At 43.8% G+C, this 21427-nt stretch overlaps 1 protein-coding gene across 3 annotated transcripts in view; it reads left to right on the forward strand.

The window, feature by feature from the left end:
- The window catches only part of CDKAL1 (CDK5 regulatory subunit associated protein 1 like 1), a 658258-nt gene that overhangs the window by 285704 nt on the left and 351127 nt on the right, over positions 1-21427 (forward strand). For all 3 annotated transcript variants that reach the window (XM_019544002.1, XM_019543993.1, XM_019544000.1), the window contains one exon: positions 8465-8568. In XM_019544002.1, coding sequence (XP_019399547.1) covers positions 8465-8568 — 104 coding nt within the window. The remainder of the gene's footprint in view (positions 1-8464; positions 8569-21427) is intronic.

A 21427-nucleotide genomic window follows, 5' to 3' on the forward strand; every position in this document is an offset into this window, starting at 1 on the left:
CAGTGCAGGAGTATGGGTCAGTGAGTGAAAGGTGTTCCGAGAAATGTAGCTTTCATGAGTGGTAGCAGTTGGAAATCACTGCTGTTGAGGGTAGATGTCATCTCATTGCTTTGTGGATGAAAAATGACATTTTTCTGCCCACTTAACATGTCTCTGTGGCAGAAAAAAGAGGTGACATCTCACCTCAGCAGCAGCAGCAGGAACTTCTGCTGCTGCTTTTGTACCAGAGGAGCCAGAGCTCTGTAAAGAACATAGAGGAAGAGGACAGAGGGAGGACACAGTCCTGGCCAGGTATGCCTCTGTGGGAAAGCATGGTTGGGATTGGCCAGAGGGTTTGCTTGGAAGTGTTAGTCTGGGTGGGTGATGCTGGGAGGCTGGAAGAGGAAGGGAGTTGGGGGACACAGGATAAGGGATGCTGTTAAGGGAATCCTATCTGTAGGTTTTGTCTCTTTATTGAAAGCTACTCTTAGCCTTTTTGGATAGGTTGGGATAAGTCTAATAAATTAGATGAATCTAATAAACAAGTATCTTGGTTATAAATATCATGATTTAGTATAGGGCAAATAAATATTATTGTATAGAAGCTGCAAAATCGCACAAAGACTCTGTAAAATGAAAGCGAGAATTCATCTTTTATTACTATAGATGAGTCGCAGGTTGGCAGAGAGCCTACAAAAAGATCAGCAGTGGTGTATGTGTACCCCTTCCACCACAGACAGCACCATCGATTTATTAAAAGTAATGTCTCCTCCTATTCAGCGTTTGGCACTTTTAAAAAAGATTTAAGCCTCAAAGTTCAACTGTAAAAAATAAAAAAAGCTTTTTGTTTTCACAGAAGTTGATAAAATTGGCAAAGCTTCCTTCTTTAAAACAATAATCGTATTCTTTTTAAATAATTCACGTCTGTCTGTATACTTACTTGGTAGTTCCTGTATTTTATGGGAAACTTGGCATGTCTAAAAGTATTGTTCAGCATAATGTGTTCAGCATAAATACTGATCACATGAATTAGAAATTAGAAATCCAAATGACTGGGACATTGGAAGACAAGCCACTGAATCTCCCCTTTTTTTTTTAAGGTAACCAGTGTATTTTTAAATAAAGTTTGTTTGGTTGGTTGGTTTGGGTTTTTTTTTGTTTTTTTAGCTGTCTACCAGCTGTGTAGCTAGCTGATATGTAAGACTGCAACATGCTTCCATTTTGCTTCCTAACTTCATTTTAAGTTCCATTAAAAAAATCTTCCTTAAAATAAGGGGCTGTTCACTAAAATTTTCCCTAAAACTTGAGGTGAACTGGAGAGGCATGCCTTTTATCATGTTTGATTATAGCCTCTGGACCCTCTCTGGGACATTGTTAAAATACAGTGCCCAAAACTGGATCCAGTACTCTCAAGTAAGGGTTAATAAGCACTGAATAGAGCAGTACTGTTGTTACCTTTTTGTGTCCTGTGCACAATGCTTCCGTTAATGAAGTCCACAATTTGGGCAAACCTTGATTTTTGTGTCACCTTATTCTTTTTCTTATTATTTTATGTAAATACCTAAACTAGAAGCTGTATAAGGTCACTTCAATTAACCTTCGTCAATTTCTTTTTTTCATTTGTCATATTGAGGTTTCAACGTTTGCCCTTTTTTTTAGTGCACGCCTGACCAAGTGATATATTGCTTACCATGCATAAAGGCCTGTATGTACATGGGTGACCATCAGTAGAGTTAATTTCTTCTCTTGCTAAGGTAGTTTTCATTTTGGGAGCCCTTTTTTGTATAGGAAAAAAACCCAGTTATCTATGCCGCCTTTTCAGAGTGTTTGCATAATGATGATCCCCTAAAGAGAGAGACTTTTTTTTCCATAGGATAGCTTCAAATATAGTTGCCAAAGTAAAGCATGCTAGTCTGTATGGCCCACTTTAGAACTGTTTTAAGGACTTGCCATACTCTTATCCTCTGATGTAGTAGCCGTGTTTAGGAAGTGCTTACATTTTTGCTGCGAGTTCAGCCACTTTGTTCCCTCATGGAACTCTTGGTTTTGTAACATCTGGTTGTAGTAATTTGTTGTTCTTTAATTTGCCATTCACTTTCAACACTTCACTTCTCTTTAGTCTCTGACAATGTCTTAGGTGCTTTCTGATGATTGGAGGTGGGTATGTCCTAAGTCTTTTTGCTAGGCAGATTGACAAAAAAGTGTCTTGTAGTCTTGTAGTGAAATAGCAAGCTCTCCCTGTCTGCTATTGTCAGTCCTTGACTTCTCTCAATTACCTATTCACATATGGACAAAAAGGTATCTTGGAATTAAGTAAATACAGTATAAGGTTTTTTCCCCCGGTTGGCATGGGGGGAGGAACCCCCTCATCACATACAATGAAATGGTTATAAAACACATGGCCCATGTTGGCAAACATGCTGATGGGAACCTACCACAAGCATAGGTTAATGTAGCCCATCTGAGTAAGATATTCAGGGTGTGGAGAGCAAACAAAATCTATGGTCCTGAGGCTTGTACATAGGATTTGGGGAGCATCTGAAGCCCCAGACCAATGGATCTGGGAAGGAAGATTCTTCCTTCCAAGATAATGGTAGAGGTATGTAGACTTGACAATAGCTCTACTTAGTCGAATTTTGGAATTTGAGTATTGGGCTTTACCCAATTGAATCTGGATTTTGCCCTTGAAATGAAATATATATCTGTATATTTTTCAAAGGAAGATATAGATATATATTTTTTCAAAGTTTGCACTAGGTTGCCAAAGTGTGTTAAGGGACTCCTTGTGTTAAAACTTGCAGCAGTTTAAAAAAAAAAAAAAAAAAAAGTAACATGCATCAATAGTGGATGAATAAAGTCTATGGGTACTATGCAGATTGCTACAGCTGTGTTCAATTTCAAAGTTTAATTTAAAATTTGCTCCTTACTTCCATGTGCTTAAGGGGAGCAGGGTCTGACAGTAAAGGGAGGGGGAAAGGGGTTGCCTGGGGAAAAAGTTGTGGGAGGAAGTAGAGAGCAAAGGGTTACTTGATTCCACAGATGTATTTTGCCTGCTGTAGCAGTGGGAGGGGGATCAATTCAAGGTAGACTTCCAATAATTAGGTTCTATATCTGGAAAATGATAAGGAATTTATATTTTTTCCATATATAGAAATCTAATTATTGGGAAATCGTCTTATAATTGCTGTGAGTCAATATGGTACTTATTTGAGGTAAGTTAATAGCTTGGTCTAATTTATTGTTCATTGTCTACTTAAAAGCCTTTTATTTGTTCTATCCTATCTACATAATCAGACATACACATGTATTAGATATATAAAGATTGTTTAAAAATTTTGTTTAACTTCCTCCAATTATCAGTGTGTGTATACACACATGCAAACATACATGTCAGTTGAACACAATGTTTTACTGATATATTCACAATTTTTTAAAGCAATTTGGAAGCCTACCAGTGTCTCGATCATTATAATAAAATAAATTCTAAATACTTATATATTTTGGTGTTTGCTTTTGGGGTTTTTTATCATGGAAAACCAGAGCTCCTCCTGCCCCCTTCACTCACTAAAATGTGGGTCCCACTGCTTTGTTGCATGCACACCCTTCCACCCCCAGACAGTCCCCAAGCCCTGGTCCTCAAACCCCCACTTACCTGTATCCAGCTGCTGGGGCTACTGCCACACGCTTTGCTGTATGCTGACCATGCGTACGTGTGTGCACAGATGCACGTGGTGCTCCCTGCCTCCAGTCACCCTCCCCCCTGCTCTCCCTAGCCCCAAGCAGTCCCTTTGCAGGCTGTAAAGCTGTCAGCCTGTAAGGGGAAATCCACAAGTTTCCTGCTGTTTCCTTTAGGGCTGGGTGAAGCTTCAGGTGCTGATTCAGTTTGATTCGGAGGAGATTTGGCCTGATTCAGCAGCCAAATCTCTTAATCTGAATCAAATTGGAAGACTAATAAAAAGGTCTGAATTGATTCAAGGCTCTCTGTATCAATTCAGAAAAGTTTTGGAGAGCTTTGGAGATTCAGGCAGTCCCTACTCACCATCACAGGGAGCTGGACCCTGACTCCAGGCTGATAAGTAGGGGACGGGGGGGTTGGCTGGAGGAGGGGAGAGGGAACCATGGGGGGACCTCTGCGAGGCCCCATCCCCTGCCTACTTCCACAGATCCCCTGAGCATCCCCCACCTGCTCTCCCAGTCACGTCAATGGCTGTCCCACTCAGCTCCAGATCTTTTAAAAAATAGAAAAATAAATAAGCCCTGCATTCACCAGCTGCTGCCAGGTGGGGTGAGACAATTTCCACCACCCCACGCTGCGTGAGAGGCTCTGCTATGAGCCCAATCTCCTGCCCACTCTCCCAGCCTCCTGCATGGCTGCCCCACCTGGCCCCGGCTCCTGGCTTTTTTTAAGCCCCACACTCACTGGCTGCTGCAGTGGCTGTTAGGGCTTTTGGGGACTCATGGCAGAGCCCCTCATGCAGCACAGGGCACTGGGGGGCAGCAGGGAATGCCTGGCAGGAACCGGTGAGTGCAGGGCTTTTTTGTTAGAGCCGATGCTGTGCGGGGCAGCCATAGGGGGGCTGGGAGAGTGGGAGGGGGTGGGGGGCCTATGGCAGAGCCCCCCACACAGCATGGGGCAGTGGGGTGCAGTATGAATTGTCTCCATGTGTGGCAGGAGCCAGTGAGTGCAGGGCTTTTTTTTTTTTAAAGCTCGGTTGCTGGGGCTGGGCAGGACAGCCATTGACAGGGCTGGGAGAGTGGGCAGAGGATGGAGCCTGTTTGAGTCACAGATTTGGCTGATTCAGCAACAGCCAAATCTTTGAATCTGATTAAGCAGAATCGATTTGGGATAGTGATTCGAATCACTGAATCAAATCGCTGTCCCCTGAATCGTCCAAATCTGAATCCAAAGCAAGTAGTAGCCACTTTGAACAGGCCTAGTTTTCTCCTTTAAAGAGGAAAATCTCCATTTTTTATGTGGTGAGTAGAAAACCTGGATCCTTGGTCATTAGGCAGTTTCCTGTTTTCTTCTGATTCCTGCTGGGGCACTGCTAGGACCCTGCAAGGCTCTGGGACCCCCCCAGACTGTGCCTACCCTGAACTAAAGGATAACTGGTAAGCTAACTGGTTATCACTGCACTTACTGGTTAAACAATTGCTAAATCTTTTACATCCCTAAAATGTACCTGTTTGTTTTCCAACTTTTAAATTATCCTTTTTCTTCAAGAATAAGTTGAGAAAGAGAAGTGCTTTGTCATTTGCATTTGTCATTTGCCTTAGTAGATGGTAATATTTTTAACTGAGGACTTAAGTAAATTATGTACTATTTTGACAAAAAGAATGTTTAAATAAATATGCTTGTCTTGAGGTACTCTGGTACATGCCAACCTGTCTCCTTAGCTTCACCTTTCTTTTTCTGTCCATTCTTCTGCACTGTCCTGAGCCAGCCATGGCTTGCTGATGATTTATTTAGGCTTATATTCCACCCCATCCAGAAAGGCTCATACTGGTATACAATAACAGACAAAACCCACAAGATGAGATATTCCTCGTGTCTCAAACCATCTGTCTCCTTTTGCAACAGGTTTGATATCTAGCTTTTAATTCATAGCTTACCTGTTGGATCTTGCATTAGCTGACATAAAATAAAAATTTTAAACACACAAAATATGTTTTATTAAAAAATACAAAACCAAACTTTCTTTTTTTTGTTTATAATGGCTTGTAGCTTGTTATTTTAATGTAGCTTTATAACACTAATATTCTTTTGGTTTTGAAGATATAGTCTTAAAGAGTACATCTTCCTAGTCTTTTTCTTCAGGTTCTGATAAGCAGGAATAATGCTATACCTAGTTGAAACCATACATACCTTGAGGTTAGCAGTTGAGCAGTAGAAATAAAGAGTTTCTGGATGTCTCTTTCCTTGGCAGTTGCAATAGTGAAAGAGGAAGTGATTAGAACAGGTAAGAAAAAAGTAAGATCACTAGCTGCTAGAGCAGTACGCTTAAGCAGCTAGAGACTGTTTCAGCATAAAAAGTTCATAAGAATGGAGTAGGTGGCCAAGTCGGGGAAACCCATTCTGTGCTTGGATGCCCGTTAGAGCTATCAGTAGACTTCAGTTTTCCTCCTAACTGTTGCTGTGCAGGCAAGGGGTACCATTGTATTGTGGGAACTTTTGTAATGAAAAAGCTTTGATGGATTTTCCAAGTAACAGTTGCCCAGTCATGGGGCTGCAAGGCAGTCTATTGAATGGCAACACAGGATTGTATTTACCACCTGGGCACATTGTAGTTTGATGTCTTTATTGGTATGTTTCAAAAGTGTTGTGGGCCTTACTACATGTCATTACTTGATTGTGCAACATGGTGTTTATATTTAGGCTCTTGTAGTTAAAGCTTTTTTTTTTCCTGGCATCCAAATGTTTCATTATGATGAAACTATAGCTTTGTGCTTGTGATAACAAACATGACTTAAAATCTTTTTATAACCAAGAACAAGATGACATTTGTTTTTGTTTTCTAAAATCTTGATACTCAAATGTACAAAAAGGACATAGGGCAAAAGTCAGCTTTAAAAAAGCTGCTGTTTGTATTCTGCTTACTGTGTGCATGGCACTGCCAAGAACCAACGACTAATCCAAGAAAAGCTTAACAGTGAGCATTTTATGATCCTTCCATCCTTTCTGCAAGGAACTAATCTAGCTTTAATATGCTGTCAGATGAATTAAAATAATTCAAGTTGTTCCAGTTAGTTATGGGAGGTTTTCTTAAGTCCTCGATCCCTTGTGCCAAACTCTCTTCCCAGTTCTGTCCCCCGTATTTGATGCATGTAATGTTGTTGAGACACAGGAGAGGGAAAAGAAACCCAAATGTGGTTTTTCAGGATTTCTAAAGTGTAGAAAATGAATTTAAGTTTTATGGTAAGAATCTGTCATAGTAAATTCTTACTGAAATTTTGTTAGGGCTCAGATGAGTATCTGAGAATATTTTAAGAGATGACAGATTTGCAGCTGAGTTTATGGAACTCGTTTTTAGTTTCAAAACTAGAAGCCTGAAAATTTGTGGCTTAGTCCTAGGATTCACACATTTTTCTTTTTTTTTAAACTCAGAACTGTGAATATATTCATGTTAAGATTGTTCTTCTAAATGTTCTCTCATTATTACCAGGGGGTACATCTACATGTGCTATTAATGAGCAACAATAAACTCTGTTGCATCCCATGCCTGAGTTTATTGCTCCCAGATGTTGTATTTGAACCTGTACCCAAGACTGTGACACATGCTGTTAGGGGCCCTGAGGCTCAGCTTGCTAGTGCAGAGCTGCTCCAGCCTGGCTCGAAGTGCTGCAGAGGGGCTAGCTGAGGCATGAGAGTGCTCCAGTGCAGGGCTAGCTGGCAGGCAGCCTCCTCACTGAAGCACTCTTTTTGCCACAGCCAGCCCCATCAGTGTCTACATGGGCATTGCTGCAAAGTAAAAAAAAAAAAAAAATCCACTGTAGGATAGTACTTGTGTTTACAAGTACTAAGCTGCGGCAGAGTTAATGGGCGTATCTACACCTGCATTACGGCGTTTTGCCTAATGTGCATTAAATTTAGTGCCTCCAATGTGACATAATAAACAAATGCATGTTAGGCTGCCTTAATGCGCAGTAACTAATGCACATGGTTTTTAAGTGATGCTTAATGCACAATAGCCTATTTTACTGTGCATTAGCTTAATAGAGCAATTTTTATGTGATGCTTTAATGTGCAGTAACATCAGCTACTGTGCATGTCTACATGTGTAGATGCATCCATTAGTTTCGTCCTAATAGCATTGCTTACTTAGGAACTAATTAGGCAACAGGAAGCAGAAAGCAGAGCAGCAGATCAGGTAGGAGAAGAGGATCCGAATGACACTTAGGGAGGGTGCAGGGATAATTTTGTGGGATACCTGACAAAAAGATTGGCCTCCACCAGAGGCGAGCTGAACAGGGTGCAGGGCCCGGGGCAAATCAGCCTGTGTGGGGCCCCGCTCCTGGACATGAGGAAACTGGCAGTGGATACGGGGGGTGCTGAGCAGCCTGATGTAAAGCCAGCGGCAGCACTCTGCCTGGGTCCACAGGACCGCCCAAAGCACAGGGCCCAGGGCAGTTGCCCCAGTTTGTCCCCCTTAGGTACAGCCCTGGCCCCCACTGGGCTAGTATGTAGCAACATGAGAAATGCTCTGTATTGGTTCAGACAGTAAGTCCATCTAGCCCAGTATCCTGTCTCTGAGTGCCCCAGAGTGCATGGTGGGAAGGAGGGGGAAGTGAACAGGGCATGTCCAGAATCTTCTACCCCCGTTGCAGCTATCTATCTTTGCATTGCAACTTTCAGCATTCTGAGGCTTTAGGAGTTGTGATTCAAAGGCTAAATATGAAAGTTGCATTTTGTTGGGGGAAGGGTCCTGATAAAATTGTTTATTGAGACTTTTTGCACAAAATGAATATATTTTCAACTTCTCTACAGATGTCTAAATTCATGTACATATTGTAAAACGAAGCATGCCCGAGGAGACCTAGCAAGTTATCCAGTTGAAGAGCTAGTGGACAGAGCCAAACAGTCTTTTCAAGGTAAGGGACTTCCTGCTGTACCCAAGTCACTTTTGAAGTGTTCTTTCTACTCTCATAAGGAATTTCCATATAGATGATGGACATGGATGGCAGTAAGTTATTGAATTATTTGTATTCTGAGTATGTCAAAAGTGCGTGTGCTGGTGCCTCTTTGACCCCCTCTACACATTACAAGTATCATGCAATTAATTGGTTAATTGTGCAGTTACCTTGAGACCAGCTACATGTGCAAAGTTGCTGTCATGCCATAAAAAAATCCAACCAGCTATAAAGTTAGACCTCAAAAATCTATATGTACTTTATAGCTGGTTCTGTTGAGCTTTAATTTGCATGTGTAGCAGAGTCTCCTAAGCAGCTGGGAGTCCCATCATCCACCTGAGGCTGGGAGACCAGCTGGGTCCCAGCACCTGTGGGTTGCATCTGTGATCTCCCAGCCTCAGCAGTGCATGCAGCCCCTAGGGTTGGGAGATCATGGCTGCCACGGGGCTGGCAGGGCATGCAAAGAGTTATAATGCTATCAGGGGTACAGCAGCTGTGATCTCCCAGCCCTGGAGGTTTCACACCCGACCCCCAGGCTAAGAGATCACAGCAGCTGCCATTTTCCAGCAACGAGGGTTTCACACATCCCCAATGCTGGGAGTTCTCAGAATCAGGCTCCCCGGCTCTGGCAATAAGGCACAATGGAATCTAATTCATGATTGTGTGGATTGTGCATTAGGTTCTATTGCACCCTTTACCTGCACTTATAGAGGGGCCCTCTAATTCTGTTCTAGTGTTAGTGTGTTATGCACCTGTTCTGTGGCAATATTAGCTTCCAAAAGAAGTACAGCTATTTAGTGGGTATAAATTGTATCCATAATAACTCCCATCTCAGGATTTATTAATGATGGGGACCTTTACTTCAGAATATTTTTTGCTTTTATTTTAAGAAGAAGTAGAGGAGAAACATTTTTGCTTTCAGACCCTTTTCGTGGAGAGTAAAAATTGTTAACGTACTAAAACAGGTTTTATGGATTGTTAATCCTTCCCTTTGTGTATTTTGACACAGTGATTCAATTATTTTACATAAAAATCCGGTTCCTGTATGCCAAAAGAAAAAAAAAATTGTTAAAGCTTCATTACAGTCTTTAAAATTTTGTAGTTTTAAAATGCAGTGCTTTTCTGCCAAATTGGTTCTTTTTAGTTCCTCTAAGATGTGTCCATCAGTGACAGAGTTTAAGGATTTTTTCTAAAGTAATTAAGACCTAGTGTTTCTTTTGTAGGAGAGAGTGAATGATTTGTATGTTTTAACCTCAGTGGAAAAAATGTAATAGTGTCATTTCATATATTGTTGGATTTGTGAGCATTTAATTAGAATCTCTTATATGCCACCATTTTTTAGGGTCTCTGTCTTTCCAAAACTCATATGCTTGTTTGGGAAGTGTTACAGTCTGTGTAAAAATACTAATGCTTAGAGTTTGTCTTGGAGTACATACTTCACTTTCCCCTTCCTACATGGTAGCTGATATACAAATATTGTACCAATATAATTTTTGGTGTAACCTGACTAAATTCATTGTTGTTGTTCCAGAGATAAATTTACTTACTATGTTAAAGTAGTTTAACTATTGTAGAATAAACCGAGGTAATTCAGATTGAAGGGCTTCTCTTTACATGTGCCAATCATACTTTTGCACCTAGATATAGCATCAAATATAGCTTGCGATATCAAAAGGTTTTTCAGACACCTGCAATATATAAGCACAAAAAATATGGATTATGCTTAATACATAATTCATACTTAGTTATGAATATCTTGGTGTTTAATTGGACCAGAATATAAAAGTTCTTACTTCTGTGAAATAAAAATTGAAACATGGACATAAGTTTCTAGGGTCTGGCTATAAATCATAAATGGATGCTTTAGGAATTACTAGACCACAACACTTAAGCTAAGTATAGACATTTAGAAAGCTAGAGGCAGAATTAATCAAACCATTCCGGGTTTCTCTAAGATGAGAAGAATAGATCAGGAATGAACAGAACATACATTCTCCCATCAGGGGATGGGGATGAACGGGGACTGGGATGCCTGCATTGGCTGAGGCCAGCAGGCTGGGGGCACTCCTACATGCTTCCCAGTATGTTGAACACTGCTGAAGGCATCTGATCAGCAGACCATGTCTGATTGGCTGCTGGGCGCACTCCCCCAACCCCCTGCTGTTAGTTCTGAGGGGGGGAGGGGAGAACACAGAATCTCTCCCCAGCCCCTCCTCCCTCAGCTGCCAGTGGTGGCCAGGAGGGCAGAAGGAGAGAAGAAAGTAGAGGCCCCCCACCTGGCCCCTTCTGACCCAGACAGAAATGCTGGAGGGGGGGAGGGGGGGTATGTGACAGGTTTTTTCCTCTCTCCTGCAGACTAGCTCAGCACAGTTTCATTCTCTAGCCCCACTGCCTGCCAGATGAGAGGGGCTGGGGTGGGGGGAAGAGGAGACAGCAGAGGTGCCTCCTGACCACCCCCCCCCCCCAGACCCAACCACAGCTGCCGGGGGGGGCATATAGCAGGGGCTTTCTCCCTTCCTCCATTGACTGGCCCAGTACAGAGTGAAGTTGCCCCTGCCTGGCTGGTGGCCTCTGCTTTTCCCCCTTCCCCATCCCACCCCCCTCCAAGGTAGCATCTTGCAGGGGGTTGGGTTGTGCAGTCTGGCCCATCCAGTCAGCCAACCCAGCCAGGCAGGGGCAGCAGCAGTAGCAGTGGGGGGAAAAGGCCCTTCCACCATTTTTAAACCAATCTATGTGTGGTAAACTTTCAGTGGTGATGTATAGGGAGTGCACAGGGGTGCATGTGCACCCCCTGAGAGCACCGGTGCACCCCTGACCAGATGTGCTCACCACTCAGCCCCCCCCGGTTGGCGAGACTGGCTGCTGACTGGTCACTGGGGGGGCACATGCCTCCCACCCCCTCGACTAAGGTGGCACCAGTTGCCCATGTAAACTTCTGTTCTCTTACAGGTTGTGACCAGTTTCTGATCATTTATACCAGTTTTTGTAATTTCTGTACCTAGCCTTAAACACACTTATACAGAACCAGGAATGCTTTTTTCAGTTGAGGCCTGAGCTTGACATTTTTCTTTCAGGTTAAATGTTGTTAAGAAGGAAATCCTCTTCTATATGTATTAAATATAGTGCTCTTGTGAGCTAAACAGTCTCTTTCATCCAGTTCTCTATGAACTCTCTTGTTAAATGTAACTATAAGATTTCATTTATTTCTGTGCGTTTCCCCCCTCCTTCCCTCCCATCTATGCATATACCTTCATAGAATATTGTAGCAACTAATGTTTAACTGCTGTTTTTAATGCTGTACCATTAGCTATTGTAGTAAATTATGCAGTGTCCAGTGCTGACTATTGCACCAGCCAAGATATTTATGTCCCTGTTGTATATATGCATGCATCTATTGTTTTACAATCTCAGGTACCAACTTGTATGCAAATACTGTTAAAAACATATTCTTTGCTGGACGAATGTAGTTTTTCTCTAGTTACAGTAGTTAACTCCAGTTAGAGAAGTGAGTTTTTGGAGGTAATTGGTTTAAGTAACAAGGAAATATGAAATTTCCATTCAGGATAATCTGCTTTGAACCTGGTCTTTAATACAATTCAAGAACAACTGTCGCTTAGCTTGCCTTTCATCAATATTTAATAATATGAACCTACATTTGATGTTTTAAGACTGTACTTTTTTATCCTTTCTTTCAGTTTGCATTAAATAAAATGTAAAATGTATCCAATTTAGCTGTATTTATTATTATTCATATCACAGTACCATTCAGTTATCTCTGTTGAAATTTTATGAACTAATTTGAAGCAAGGTTCAATAAGTACATATAAGAAATCAAAGGAGAGAGCATGTAAGTAATGAAGATAATTTTACATCATCATGTCATTGGTTAAGATTATTAATTATGAATCTGGATTTTTATGTCAGCTTGATGTGGTTGATTTTGATATGCAATGCGACTACACAAATATGAGAAGCCAGATTATGTAATATTGCTCTCTCTGCCTAATGCTGGCCATTACAGAAAAGTATTTTGAATATCAACTATCGCACATTTGGATTACAAATGGAGTAGGAATAAACCATGGGGGTACTGAAGCAATTATTCCTCTAAACATTGGCTCCCTAAAATATTCTTATTTCTTGAAGAAAAATTTGTTTTTAGTTTGGTGTTTGAAACTTTTTTTTTTAAGGATTTTGTGAAGTCCTTCACAGCAGCCCTCCCCAGAGTGCTCAAAAGCCACCCCCTCTCCACCCCCCCCAGGCTTGCAAAAGGCATTCAGGAACACCTGAAAGACAAAAAGGAGGTTTACAGCCAGTGGAAGGGAGGGGCTATTACCCAGGAGGAGTATACCTCCATCGCTCGGGTCTGTAGGGTGGCTGTTAGGAAAGATAAAGCAGATATGGAACTAGGGCTTGCATCAAGGATCAGGGACAACAAGAAATCCTTTTTTAAATACATAGGGAGTATGAAGAAGGCACTGGGTAATGTGAGGCCCCTGCGGGGTACGCTGGGCAATCCGGTGGTTTCACCAAAGGAAAAGGCAGACCTTTTAAACAAATTCTTTGCCTCCATTTTTTTTGTGCAGGTACAGGGACATCGCCCCCACCGGGATTCAGGATGGACTCAGGAGAGACTCTGCCAGGCCTAGAGTCAGGGAGGACTGAGTTAGGGAGCTTCTGGAGGGGCTGGATGTGTTCAAATCAGCAGCTCCAGACACTCTCCACCCCAGTGTGCAGAGGGAATTGGCAGGGGTCATCACAGGCCCCCTGGCATAGCTTTATGAGCATTTGTAGTGCTCTGGCCAGGTGTCAGAAGACTGGAAGAAGGCCAGTGTGGTCCCCATTTTCAAAAAAGGGCGGAGAGAGGACCTGGGCAGCTATAGGTCCGTTAGTCTTTCTAGATCCTAGGGAAGCTCTTTGAGAAAATTATCCAGGAGCACATCTGTGAAGGACCAGCAGGGGGATGATGCTCAGGGGCAACCAGCATGGGTACATTAGGGTAGGTCCTGTCAGACCAACCTGATTTCCTTCCATGAACAGGTCACAAAATCACTGGATGTGGGTGTCACGGTAGATGTGGTCTTTCTGGACTTCAAGAAAGCCTTTGACATTGTCTCCCACCCCATTCTCATTAAAAAACTAGGTAACTAGTTTTAATGTGGCATTGATACCTACACAGTCAGATGGATCGCAAATTGGCTGAGTGGTCACACCCAGAGAGTGGTGGTGGATGGGTCATATTCAGCCTGGAGGGATGTGGGCAGTGGAGTTCCCCAGGGCTCAGTCCTTGGGCCTTGGGTACTGTTCAATTTGTTTATTAGCGACTTGGATGAGGGGGTGAAAAGCACCCTGTTCAAATTTGCTGACAACACCAAGATTTGAGGTGAAGTGCTAGAAAGGAGGGACAGGGGTGGACGAATGAAAATAGGGTGGGATTCAATACTGACAAGTGCAGGGTACTGCACTCGGGCAGTAAGAATCAGCGGCATACCTATAAGCCGGGGAACTTCCTTCTCGTATGCATAGTGACAGAAAGGGATCTTGGAGTCATGATCGATTCCAAAATGAACATGGGCTGCCAATGTGAGGATGTGGTCAGTAAAGCTAACCGTACATTTTCATGTATCCACAGATGCATCATGAGCAGGGCCGAGGAGGGGATCCTCCCCCTCTATGCGACACTGGTCAGGCCACAGTTGCAGTACTGCGTCCAGTTCTGGGTGCCGCACTTTAGGTGGGACGTGGCCAGCATCAAGAGGGTCCAGAGAAGGGCCACTTGCATGATTTGGGGACAGCAGGGCACACCCTATGAGGAGAGGCTACAGGACCTGAACCTGTTCAGCCTTCTCAAGAGAAGGCAGAGAGGGGACCTGGTGGCCGTCTATAAATTTCCCATTTCCTGCTGGACCCCCTGGTAGAGAACCTGCTCGTCCGAGCACCTCCTGGAGTAACAAGGAATAACAGCTATAAGTTGTTTGAGAGTAGGTTCAGGCTGGACATCAGGAAGTAATACTTCACAGTCAGGGCGGCTGGGATCTGGAACCAACTTCCAAGGGAAGTGGTGCTGGCTTCTACCTTGGGGGTCTTTAAGAGGAGGCTTGATAATTACCTAGCTCGGGTCATACAAGCTGAAACCTACCAGGAGGCATAAAAGCCCAGTATCTATTCCTGCCCAGGGCAGGGGATTGGATTTAATGATCTACTTAGGTCCCTTCTGACCCTATATCTATGAATCTATGAGTTCTCTTGGGCTAAATAACCAGTCAAAAACCCTGAGGCTGAACCAAGTGTGACAAGGGAGACTTCTGGGCCCAATGATGGCTCCGGCCCACTCCTGTCTCTAAGCAAACCACCCTTCTTGCTTTCCTGCCGCACCTTGTTGTTAAATAATTAGGATGCTAAATAGGTGGGAGGCTGCCCTTCAAGTGTCCCAGTTGTAATGGGCCATGTTTACATATTCCAACCACCCCTTACGTGTCTCATGCCTCGCAGATATTAATGCTGTTATAGTAGACCGCTCTGGCTCACGGGAGAGCTGAATCCAGACCTTCGTAAGATCTCTAGCATACTGCTTCTCTCCCACAAGGGCCTCCTTCACTCAGCCCTGGAGGCTGCATACCCAGTGCCCTACTTCCGTGGAAGTCATTAGGCTTGTTCTCTCCCACTTCAAGCAGTCATTGCCCAGTCTATTGAGCCTTTCCCACAGCCCTCATCTGAGATCTGAGTGGCAGCTGCCTGATTCATTCACTCTCACTCCTTAAGCAGCCCTAGCCCAGTTTATTGGGCCACTCACCAGGCCCTCATAGATTTTAGGGTCAAAAGGGACCTATTAGATCACCGAATCTGACCCCCTGCCCTGGGCAGGAAAGAGTGCTGGGTTCAGATGACCTGAGCCAGGTGTTTGTCCAATGTTCTATTAAATGCCCCCAAGGAAGGTGACAACACCACCCCCTTGGAAGCATGTTCCGTATTTTGGCAGCCCTCACTGTAAAGAATTTTTTCCTGATGTTCAATCTAAATTTGCTCTCAGTTGGTGGCCATTGTTTCTAGTTACCCCGATGGGGCACCCTGTTAAACATCATATCCCCTATTTCCTGCTGTCACCCACTGATGAGTTTGTAGATGGCCACAAGATCACCTCACAGCCTTCTCATGCAGAGGCTGAAGAGATTCAGGTCCCTTGATCGGTCTTCAGAGGGTTTTTTCTGTATGCCTTTAACCAGATGAGTGGCCCTCCTCTGAACCCTTTCCAGGTTATCTACATCCCTCCTGAAGTGCAGCTCCCAAAACTGGATGCAGTACTCCAGCTGTGGTCTGACCAATGTTGTATAGAGAGGAAGTGTCACCTCCCTAGACCTGTTTGTGATGCACCTACTTATGCAAGAAAGCATGCAAATTAGCTTTACTTATTATCTCATCACACTAGTAACTCGTGTTCATTTTGGAGTTGACTACGACTCCGCAATCCCTTTCTGCAGTTGTGCTACTTAGAATGGTACCTCCCAGGCTATCGGGGTGTTGATGATTCTTCCTCCTTAGGTGCAACACATGGCACTTAGCTTTGTTAAACTGCATTCTATTGTGTTCTGCCCATTTCCCCAGCCTGTCAAAATCCACCTGGATTTGCTCCCTGCCCTCTAGTTTGTTTACCTCCCCCCCATAGTTTGGTGTCATGTGCAAACTTGGACCGAGTGCTTTCTATTCCCTCATCCAAGTTACTAATGAAGGTATTGACAGAGCCTTGTGGGACTCTGCTGCCCACATTTCTCCAAGTAGAAACTGACCTGCCCACCACCATTCTCTGGGTGCATCCCATAAGCCAATTTTCTACCCACTGGACTGTGTAATAATCTACACTGCAACTGTTTGTTTATCAGAATTGGGTGTGACGCTGTCAGAGGCCTTTTAAAATGTAAGTAAATAACATCTACATTTATTCCTTCAGCTAAGCATTTTGTCACCCATCATAAAAAGAAACCAGGTTACACAGAATCTGTCTGCTATGAACACATGCTGGTTGCCCTGTTAGCATTATTTTACCCATTGGTCCCCCACAAATGTGATTCTTAACAATTTTCTCAAAGGTCTTGCCAAGGATAGAGGTGAGGCTAACCAGCCAATAGTTACCTGGTTCCTTCTTCCTCCCCTTCTTGAAAATAGAGCGCACATTGGCCCTTTTCCAATCCTCTGGGACCTGTCCTGAGCACCATGAGTGCTCAAACAGTTGCGCCAGTGGATCCGCTATGACTCCAGCTAATTCCCTAAGTACCCTGGGTTGAAGATCATTAGGGCCTGTTGACTTAAATACATCCAACCCCTCCAGGTGCTCCTTTACTAGGTCAGCACTAGCAGTTGGTGGGTTGGTATCTATCTTGCGCTTACCTAAAGTCCCATTGGGATGCATACTCGTATTCATGGCCAGGAACACAGATGGAAAGAAATCATTTAGGAGCTTCGCTTTGGCCATCCTGTCTGTTACCGGTTGCCCTAGTCCATCTTGAAGAGGCCCTATGTTTCCCTGCACTTCCTTTTTGCTTCCTATGTATTTAAAGAATGACTTTCTGTTATCCTTAACTTTTGCTGCGAGCTCAAGATCCATTTCTGCTTTGGCTCTCCTCGTTGCTTCCCTGCAAGCTCGAGCCAAGCAGGTATACTCCTCTTTGGTGGCTGCCCCTTGCCTCCACAGCCTGTAGGCCTCTCTTTTCCCTGCCACGCTCTCCTGGATTTCCCTGCTCAACCAAGAGGGTTTCTTTGCTTTTTTGCCCCCCTTTATGTGTACTGGGATGGTCCCTTTCTATGCCTGCAGGATCAGTCCCTTGAGAAACACCCACCATTCCTGGACTCACCTGAGTGGTGACTGTCTGATTCGCCTAACTCTGGACTAACTCTGCCCTGGCCCCTTACCAGGCCTCTATGCCCCTTTGTGGGCCAAGACTCTGCCCCTCCCTTTGGGGCCTGGGGCCAAATGCACCCTTGGACTCAGCCACTTTTTCATAAGCTTAGCTGGTCCTACAACTCTGCCCTTTCCTTCACAGGGCTTGGGGTTCCCCTCCTTACAGTCTCAGGTGCTTCCTAAAACATGCCTGGCCCAACTCACCAGGGTTATCTACCCCTACAGGCTCAAGCACTTCAAGAAGCTTACCTGGCCGAACTGCCACTACAAACTCTCAACCCACCAAATGCTGGGGCTAAGGTTAAGCACCCTGACCCGCCTTACATCAGAGAGGTTCTCAGTTCTGGTATTTTACATGGGGGCTGCCACACCACCGGCAGTCCCACCAGGTCTTCCTATCCTGGCAGTGTGCAGTCTTAAGTCTTGCCCAGGACTAGGAGGCTCCAAGCCTACCCCATAGCTCCTGTCCTTATCTCCAGGTGTTCTGGGAGCAACTCAGTCTGATGTTGCCTCCTTGGCTACTCACCCAGACTGCTGCCTTTCTGGACTATGTTTGTAAATGGCTGCCACAATCAGCCACCTGGTTACTGCCTGCTCCCGCCCTTAAAGTGACAGAGCACTAAAGCTGCTCCATCACACCACGTAAGTCTTTGCAGATTAATTAAAACTGCATAGATTGAACTAATAAGCAAGTGAACAGACGCTCACTTTTGATTCTAGAAATGCAGCCACATGCCTGTAGTGTCCCAGGCCAGAAGCCAGGGGGCACTAAAGTATACCTCCCTACTGGGCTGGAGCAGACAGTTTGGGCCAAGGCTAGCCCACCCACTCTGGGACTGGGAGTTTTCAAGGGACGTGCAAAGCACCCTGCGATGCTGGGGGGACTGTGAGTTAAGTTGAATCTGGAGGGGATCTGGGACAGAAGTTCAGTAAACTGATTTAATCTAAATCAGTTGCATTTAATACTACATCCATCCAGGTTTATTTTAAACTTGTTTTGGCCATTTGGAAAGCAGCTTAGGTGCACAGAACTAGGCTAGGGAGAGAAATTACACATAAATTGGTATAAGAGATTAGAAACCAGTTCAGATTTGTATCCCAGCAGAAGTACAGTGCACATAAACCACTTTCAAAATGGCCCAAACTGGTTTAACATAAACCTGGATGGATGTAGTATCAGACTTAACTGATTTAACATAAATCAGTTTATTGATCAGGTTCCAGATACCCTGCAGATTCAAGTTAACTTATGGTATTCCAACATCCCAGGATGCTTTCTTTGCATCTCCCTCACAAACTTCTTACTCACAGGGTGGGCCAAGCAGTGAGGTGTACTCTAGTACCCCCCAACTTCTGGCCTGAGCTACTGTAGGCATGTGGCTGCATTTCTGGAATCAAAAATGAACTTCTGTCCACTTGCTTATTGGTTTGATCTATGCAGCTTAGACTGAACTGTGAAGATCGAATCGATTCAGTCTCGGGCATTTTGAAGATTGATCAATTCACTTGTTGTGTTACAGATTTGAACCAGTTTCCTATCGCTTACATTGGTTTATTTAATTACTGGTGTAATTTCTGGCCCTATCCATAATGGCTGACATTATATCCCTACTTTTTTTTAAGAAAATAAAAAAAAGATATGTTATAAAATTAGTGATGTTACCTTCAATTTTCATGCAACTACCAGCAGTCATGAAATAGTTAAATAACATTCAGTCTGAGAAGTTACTATATTACAATCAGCTTTCTTAGCTAGTCTTCAAAAACTGTTCCTCAAACTAATGAAGCTAACACTAAACTATTAATTGTGCATTTGTGAAAGTTGTTGAATTATCTAGTCACTGAATCTTCAGTTTTCTCCTCAGAAGATCTACTGCTAATGGTAATGCAGCTGTGTTGTGGGGAGTACGTTTATTTTGGAACTTTTTATATAGAAGATAGTGTAGAAAAACAAAAACAAAGCCATGTATGTTAATTTTTGAAAACTATAGAACCAAATCATGTTAGCACAGGAAATTGATACCTCTTGTAATACGTGTCTACCATATCCCGTCATTTTATAATGTTGTTGTAGAAACCAGTTATAATGCCCTGTGAGAATTCACGGTACCATATGTACTTAAGATGAGAAGAACCTCTAGCAGGGAAATAAATTGGAAATGCTTAGATAAGCTATATTTAGGGACAGGACCTTCCTTTGAGAGAACAGAAGTCTTTTTATTCCTGTGCAATCTGTTCTAGCCCCTGTGCTTGTTGACTGTTTGGACTGCTTGCTCAACAGTGGCAGGAAACAGACTGCACTGGCCCATGTGAGGCAAGCACACTGTGACCAAGGCAATATATGGGCGCAGTAGGCTACTCATTTATCCATCTTCCACAGTAAATGCCGTGGTGTGGCTATGTGCATTTGCAGTAGCTTGTTCTAAATAAATATGACGTGCATTTGAGTGTTCTCTTTTCCTTGTATCGTTGAGATGAGATAAAAAAAATAAAGGGGTAATCTGTTTTCACTGCTTAGATCAAGGTTGGGCAAAATCGTGGATCCAGCTGGTGGCTGGACTCCGTTTCCCAGCAGCCCCTGCCCACGTCGCTGCAGCTGGTTTCCATGGTGACCCCAGGAGTGGCAGGGCCAAGACCGCATGGCACTAAGGTTTCCATGGAAGCTGGCCCCACCAGTGCTGGCAGGGCCCACGATTGGGTGGGGAGCTGCTCTGGGGCTGGGCCCAGGATACAGTGGCAGTGACTCTATGGTCTGGAGCAAGGCAGAGCCGTGATCTGCTGTCTGCATGCCCCTACCCAGGGCATGTGGCAGTGGATCGCAGCTCTGCCCCTGCTCTGGACCACACTGTCACCACCACAAGATCCTGGCCCTGGAGCAGCTCCCCACCTAGATGCGCACTGGAAATCCTGGCCCCACATTGCTGTGGCTTTGTAGCTTGTGGGGTCTCCATGAAAAATGGCTGCAGTGACGTGGGCAGGGGCTCCTGGGAAATGGAATCCGTCAGTCAGATTTTGCCTGCTCCCTGTTTTAGATTTCTATGTACCTCAGCCAAATCCCAGTCTTTTTTCTAAGATAGTGTCAGTTCATCATAATCTGTACCATATTTTATTAGAGCATCTCAAAATCATTATTACAGGTTATATTTGGTTGAGGTTATTTTTTTACAGATTTGTTTTTGACTTAAACTGTTGAAGTAAATGTTGTCTACCTGCCTTTCTAATTACTTTCCTAATGACTAATAGAATTTCCAATGTTAAATTAATGTTTCGTGTTAAATTCCTTAAAATAGTCATCTCTGAAGAAAATGAAGCTCAGTCTCATAATATCTTTATTTCAGAGAGAGAATAACTTCAAATTTAATAAGCAATTCTAAGCTACAATTAACCCCACCCTCTGATTTGTTGAATTTCTGCTGAAAGCTGAAGTGTGTTTAGATTAGGCTCTGTTCCCCAGAAGGATTTGCAGTTTGGGTCTTGTGCTGCTTTTGTACATCTACTCTGCAGATTGCAATGTAGCATAGGGATACCCAAGCAAGCTTTAAGCAAGTGATTCACAGCCAGGGTATTGAAGCGCACCTTAGGGTTCTTTGGCATCCTTTAATTGTGCTGCAGGGTGTTAAGCAATGAATGCTGTCAGGTGCGCAAACATGATTCACAAGACAAATGGGTAACAAGCAGGAGGAACTCACGCTCCTGCTGGCTGACACCAGCCTGGACATAGTGGGGATTACGGAAACGTGGGACGCAACGCATGATTGGGCGGTGAATGTCAAGGGCTACAGGCTGTACAGGAGGGACAGGATAGGAAAGAGAGGTGGGGGCGTGACACTCTATATTAAGGAGGAATACACATCCTCGTCAATTAGCAAGGAGTCAGGGGAGGGGCACTCTGAAGTGCTTTGGGTTAGAGTACAAGGCAGTCGAAGG

The sequence above is a fragment of the Crocodylus porosus genome, unplaced genomic scaffold (genome assembly GCF_001723895.1).
Source record: "Crocodylus porosus isolate Cpor-Errol unplaced genomic scaffold, CroPor_comp1, whole genome shotgun sequence".
Lineage (NCBI taxonomy): Eukaryota > Metazoa > Chordata > Crocodylia > Crocodylidae > Crocodylus > Crocodylus porosus.